General features: G+C 39.5%; 1 protein-coding gene across 1 annotated transcript; it reads left to right on the top strand.

Annotated features, from left to right (window-relative positions):
* The first annotated feature begins 1,347 nt into the window (after window positions 1–1,347).
* wu:fc23c09 lies at window positions 1,348–5,581 on the top strand. Its single transcript, XM_059326354.1, has 4 exons — window positions 1,348–1,414; window positions 2,219–3,246; window positions 3,400–3,515; window positions 4,354–5,581. Exons 1-4 carry the CDS (start codon window positions 1,348–1,350, stop codon window positions 5,450–5,452), a joined length of 2,310 nt encoding a protein of 769 aa, XP_059182337.1. The 3' UTR covers window positions 5,453–5,581.
* Window positions 5,582–6,211: the final 630 nt, after the last annotated feature.

Here is a 6,211-nt window from a genome sequence, read left to right as displayed (position 1 = left end):
TGTGTGTGAAAACTCTTCTGTTCTGTCATTAAAGTAATCTGTGTGCAGTTCAAAGGTTGCATCATTTCTGCTGGACGGTTTCAGTCCCAACAGAGAGGCACGTGGAGGCTCAGCTGGATGGATGCAGGAGCTGCAGCTTTTTATAAGGAGGCTGCAACACGTCAGGTAAGAAACACTCGTAAATCAAACTAAACAGGGTTTAACTAAAAATATTTCCTTCCACATGCCATCACACTGTACAATAACAGATAATAGTCTGGTTCATTACATACTGTCGTTATGCACTTTGTGTTTTTATGCACACTGTTCATTGCACCTTATTTGTTTCACGGCAACATTTCTATACTGCATATTCATATTTATTCTGCACTGGAATTCTATTCTACTCCTTCTTTAGACACTTTATATTTTATTGTATTTTTATATTTTATTGCTTGAAGTATGCCTAGGTTGTTCTTTTTATTTAATTGTGTTGTTATTGTCTCTGTGTGTAATGCTGCTGCTAAACTGCTTGGGATAAATAATATCTATCTATCTATCTATCTATCTATCTATCTATCTATCTATCTACAAAATAAAACATAAATCAGTTTACATGTCCGAAAAAGTATAATGGGAAGATGTGAAAACTTAAATCTCACCCCTTCTCCCTCAAATAATGCAAATAATCACAATCAAAATATATAAATTCATTAAGTATTTACAAAACTTACATTGTTAGCAGAAAATACAAATATAAATGTTTATATAAACAAAGCATTAATTGTTATTACATCCCAGTTCCCACAAAGGTTGGACCCTGTAAAAATATATTTTTTTTAAGTGTTGAAAAAATTAACAGAATGCAATAATTTGAAAATCTTTTTAACTGACATTTAGTAAAACCACAAGATAAACTTTGATCAATTTGTTTATGGAAGAAAAAAAAATCTTAAATTTAAATTTCACACAGGATCCCAATTTTTGAGCCATTTTTGAAAGGCTGTTGTGTACGCTTTTTGTTTGCCAAGAAGGAATTCAGAGAAAAAAACAAAATGTATATTTGAGGTTTATTATATTCGGAGACATTATAATAAAAGTCCAACAACATGTATTTAATTCTGTTTTACAGCAATAATGTATCTTTTTTATATACAGGCCTGCATGCTGAAAAACATCAGTTCAAAATCATGCAATTCTCATAAAATAGGAAAAGTCATGAAGTATGAAGCTGATAAAAGACAAGATAAGATAAAACATTGTTTACCATAGGGGAGTATAAAGACATTTCTTTGCAGAAAATGTCCTTTATCACCTAATTTGTATTCTATTCAAATTTTTTTCCATTTCTGACGTTCAACAGATACAATGGAAGTTCTCTCACTGCTGCTCGTCTTCTTTACAGTTTCTGGATATGCATACGTGGTGCAACCCAGTAAGTATAACATAAGGCCTTCTTAACATCTCTAACATGCAACAAAAATGTACTTTACTAACGGTTTTCACTTTAAAATGAAGATATAATCTTAGTAATTATCACAGTCCTACAAACAACAGGTCAGAGACACTGACATGCTAATTATTTCATTACCCTTTCAAAGGAAACTGTTGTAATGCTAATACTTAGTTGCAACTTGATTTTGTTTTTTGCATTAAGAGAACTGATTGTGCAGAGTTTGTAACTGATGCATAAGTGAACTATATATGCATAAGTCAGAGGTGTCAAACTCTGGCCCGCGGGCCAAATTTGGCCCGCAGTATAATTATATTTGGCCCACGAGGCAATACCAAATTATTATATTATTATTGTACTATAAAAGCTGACCCGCCGGTATTATACGGCGCATTTACCGCTAATACTAGATTTATTATTGTTATTTTATTTTTAAATGTATTAACCTGTTGAAAAAGTTTATTTTGATATTTAAATCAGACGGATGCAAATAGAAAAGAGGCATAGGATTTTTATTTCATTTTTCTTTAATAAATTAATGACATTGATGTGTTTTTTATTTGAAATTTGATTTTGCATGTCTGCACTATTTAGTTATATATTGTATGTTTATAAGCGTTGCTGGTTCCATATTGAATGTTAAAGCAAAACATGTTTGGTATATATTAAAAGGTTTATTTGTTCAATGTTGGCCCGCGATTTTATTCAAGTTTTACATTTTGGCCCACTGTGTATTTGAGTTTGACACCCCTGGTCTAAGTGGTTGCTCTTTGTTTTGTACCGTAGGACTGACAGTCAGTCCGGTGTCTCGGCTGGATGGACGCCACCAGTCTGAGCTGAGAGATGTTTTGGTATCATTGGAGGAGAAAATCAGTGAGAGACCAGAGGAGGAGCAGAGGAGTGGAGGAGTGACTCCAGAGACAAACTCAGAGGCTCCTGGGACGTTTTCTGAGACTTTAAGGGGAGAAACAAAAACAGCCAATATGCGGACTGATTTAGTTCCAGATGAAGAGACAGAGACAGTTAAAACAGCAATAAGAAGTCATAATGAACGGGTAGAAGAAAAGGTGGCAGAGGAAAGAGAGAGCGGGCTGGTTGCAGGGATTAGAGGAGATGTGTTCACTGTAAATCAAGAAAATGTGTCAGAGAAAGAAGGAAATGAGAAGGTGGAAAGAACTGAAGAGGAAGAGAGGATAAAAAATGCAAACCAGAGTGAATTAGTAGGAAGAGAAGAGGAAGATCACATGGTAGTTAGTGACCTCACACCTCCCAGCACATCCTCTCCTCCGCTGGGGGAGGAATTAGTGATTCAAATTATCACTCAGTCTCCAAATCCTCCTGGTTCTCCTCCTCCTCTTCATCATCATAATGTCTCCTCATCTCTCCCTCCCAGCCCTGACGCCACACTTAGTCCTCACTTCTTCCCTCCGTCTGTCACTGTTTCCGATCCCACAACAATCCGTCACTCCTCAGTCTCCACATGGCTTCCTGCTGAGGTCAGGTCTGTCTCTCTGCTTGAAGATCTCCTCACTGAGGTGCTGCAGAGTCCTGGACATCTTCTCAAGCAGAATGAGCTGCAAGTGAAGGCAAGCCCAGATGTAGAGGCAGTAATGGTGGAAAATATATTGTTTAAACCTGCACGGCAACAAAGCAAAGGTGCTGAATTTATCCCCAAACTGCAAGAAGCAACACCAGAACACCAGAAGTTTATAACCAAAGACTTAAAAGAGCCAGATCCAACACCGAAATCTAATGAAACCCCAAACATGACTCAGCCCACAGTTCAACTGGTGGAAAATGACACCAAAGTTACAGTGAAGCGAAATAAAGCGTCTCCTCCTCAACCACAACTGGACAAATCTTCAGCCAAACCGCGCCTGACGACCGCCAAAACACCTTCAATGAGGCCGACCAAAATCAGCACAAGCAGTAAAAATAAAACAATTAAGAAGGCCAATGAAAAGAAAAAGAAAAAGGACAATAAAACCAAAAAGCCAAAGAAGAAGAAGGAGGTCAGCAAGCCAACCTACTTTCCTTACTTTAAGGATAACTACTGTCCTCCTGAGTGTGCCTGCTACGGAAGGTAAAACTTTAATGATATTTGGAGTGTAATACTTTCCGATATTACCACATTATTAAGTGATGTTTAAGTGGAAAATGGGTTTAAGACTGTTTGTTAGACACAAATAGCAACTTTAAGATGTCTTCTTAAGCTCTGGGAGCTTTCTTTGGGTATTTTTCCAAGAATAGGTTATTTGCCTATGACTCAAATCCACATAAGAGGGTTGTTGTATTTAACATTGTGTAATTTGGGTTGGGTAAAAATAGAAAAAGATTCTGTTCGAATAACTCAGCATTGACTTTTGGTTTCATAGAGGACGCGAACAGCAGTTTAGTGGATAAAAGTCCTGTGTTTTATTGACCAATCTGTCCACCTTCCTCTGCAGACTAACCAATTAGTAAGAAAAGCATGTTAAAGAAAAAGTTAAGTTTTTGCTACAATGCAAGTTAATATTTGTTCCTATTGGTTTGTTCCAAGTCACGTGACTTTCAAGGTCCCGGCGGTCAGAACAAAAAACATGGCGGACAGTTCTCTCATTTTTAGTGAAAAAAAATCAATATTTTGACTTAGTTTCTGCATAAAAATGGGTTTTGATCACATTTCTAGCGAGAAATATATGTTTTATTTTCTAAATATTCACTCAGTGAATGTACAAAACCACTTTGTATGTTGGAATATCCACGGGATATGACATGATATGTCATTAACTTGCATTGTAGCGAAATCCGTGTCAATTTCACGGAAATTTGAGTGATTCCGTGGCTATTCCACGGATTTTGAGTTAAGCGAATCCGTGGCTATTTCACGGATTCCTGTGGGACCAGGTTCATGCTTATTCTCATTATGTATTGTCTTCCAGAGTGGTCCAGTGCTCAGACAAAGGTGTGGACAATGTTCCCTACGGTATTCCCTATAACGCCCGCTACATCCTCCTCATGAATAACCACATCAAGAGCATCCAGCTGGACCTCCTCAATGAATACGTCTCTATGGAGTTCCTTGTGCTGAGCAACAATCGGCTCACAGATGGCGCCATAGAGGGGGCCTTTGAGGGGGTCCCGGCTCTGAAGCGCCTCTACCTGGATAGGAACCTCCTGGACAGCGTGCCAACTGACCTCCCAGTCTCTCTGGAGGAGCTTCGTTTGGACAATAACCGGCTGGGTGTGATGTCTGAGGCCGCCTGGGCCCGCTGCCCCGGCCTCCTGGTGCTGAGCCTGAGCAACAACAGCCTGGGGAACGGATCCGAGTCTCTTCCTAACGCAGTGCTCTCTCCTTTGTGCAACCTGCGCACTCTGAACCTGGATCACAACCAGCTAACGTCAGTTCCTCTGGGCTTACCGTTGTCCGTCAAGGAGCTGTACCTCAAAGGGAACCTCATTGAGCAGTTCCGAGGAGGAGCCTTTGAAGGGAGATCAGAGCTGCTGGTGTTAGATCTGAGTGCAAACAGACTGACAAATAAGGGTCTTCTCAGGGAGTCGCTTCTCAACGCAACTCGCTTGGAAAGCCTCAACTTAGAGGGGAACAGGCTAACACAAGTGCCTCGACACCTTCCCCGCTCACTTAAAACTTTAAATCTGGAGGGCAACCTCATATCGTCCATAAAGAGAGCTGGTTTTGGGAGCTTAAAAAACCTGGAACACTTGGGTTTAGCGAGAAATAAAATCTTCAAAGTGGCACCAGGGGCATTTAAGACATTGCCCGTCCTGCACCAGCTGGACCTGAGCCACAACACTTTGCTTCAGGTGCCCAGACAGCTGCCGGAGGCTCTGCACTCAGTGGCACTCACTCACAACAAGATCCAATCAGTGCCTCGTGATGCTTTCTGCTGGGGTAATAAGAGTGTGGGTCTCAGCGGGCTGGTACGAGTGCAGTTGGAACACAATTTAATCGATATGGGGAAGTTGGATGCACAGGCATTCAGGTGCTTACGGGGATTCCAAGTGGTGCACTTCTACTGAACCTTTTAACAGAGATTAAATGATGCTGCTGGGACTATTTATGCACAAAATATCTGCATTTTTATGAAACATACTCGCTTAATTCTGTATGCTTTATCCAAAACCTGTGGTGAAGGCTATTGTCTGCCAGAAACCAACTGAATAAAAATATATTTATTATGTGTGAAAGTCAATTTATTGTGTGCAACCCACCCCGTTCTGACTTTATGACATTAATTATCTTTCCACAGACTGTTTTTTCCCCAACGTGCTTTAAAGGGTTGAGAACAATAGAAGTCTGTTCATGCAACGGGAATAGTGTCACCAAGATATCCGTAACCAAACAAATGATTGCCAAACTTCTATTTATTACGATTAGTTTTCTCCACCATTTAGAATAACCTCCAGGCAACATTGACACATTTATCATCCTTGTTTTATATCTTTTAATCCTCCCCTTAGTGATGCATCTGAGTTGTCAGCTGCTGCCAAAAGGCATTTGTTTCTTTTGACAGAAAATTAAGCGTTCTCATCATGAGCAGACAATGTGGATAATGTTTAAAGGGCGATGCGAGTTTGGTAAATGGTTTGCATCATAATGAGACTTTCTGATTGGTTTAGGGAGTTTTTTTTCAAACATCTGTCCTCCAATGTTTCCAAAAGAATACGGAAATGATCTCTCTCAGGCACATTTAAAGTGTTTGCAAGTTGATTTTCAAACCAAATTAACTTCTGGTTACCCTTTAGTGGTAAAAATATTATAAACTTGGTTTGAATTCA

The sequence above is a fragment of the Centropristis striata genome, chromosome 22, assembly GCF_030273125.1.
Source record: "Centropristis striata isolate RG_2023a ecotype Rhode Island chromosome 22, C.striata_1.0, whole genome shotgun sequence".
Classification (NCBI taxonomy): domain Eukaryota; kingdom Metazoa; phylum Chordata; class Actinopteri; order Perciformes; family Serranidae; genus Centropristis; species Centropristis striata.
Note: the sequence above shows the minus strand (reverse complement) of the source record. Positions and strands in the feature narration are given on the sequence as shown.

Excerpts from the sequence above, each read along its gene's own strand:
- wu:fc23c09 (XM_059326354.1), top strand. The coding sequence starts at position 1,348 with ATGGAAGTTCTCTCACTGCTGCTCGTCTTCTTTACAGTTTCTGGATAT. Across the intron at positions 1,415-2,218 it reads TGCATACGTGGTGCAACCCA|GACTGACAGTCAGTCCGGTG; the intron begins GTAAGTATAACA and ends TTTGTACCGTAG. Across the intron at positions 3,516-4,353 it reads GAGTGTGCCTGCTACGGAAG|AGTGGTCCAGTGCTCAGACA; the intron begins GTAAAACTTTAA and ends ATTGTCTTCCAG.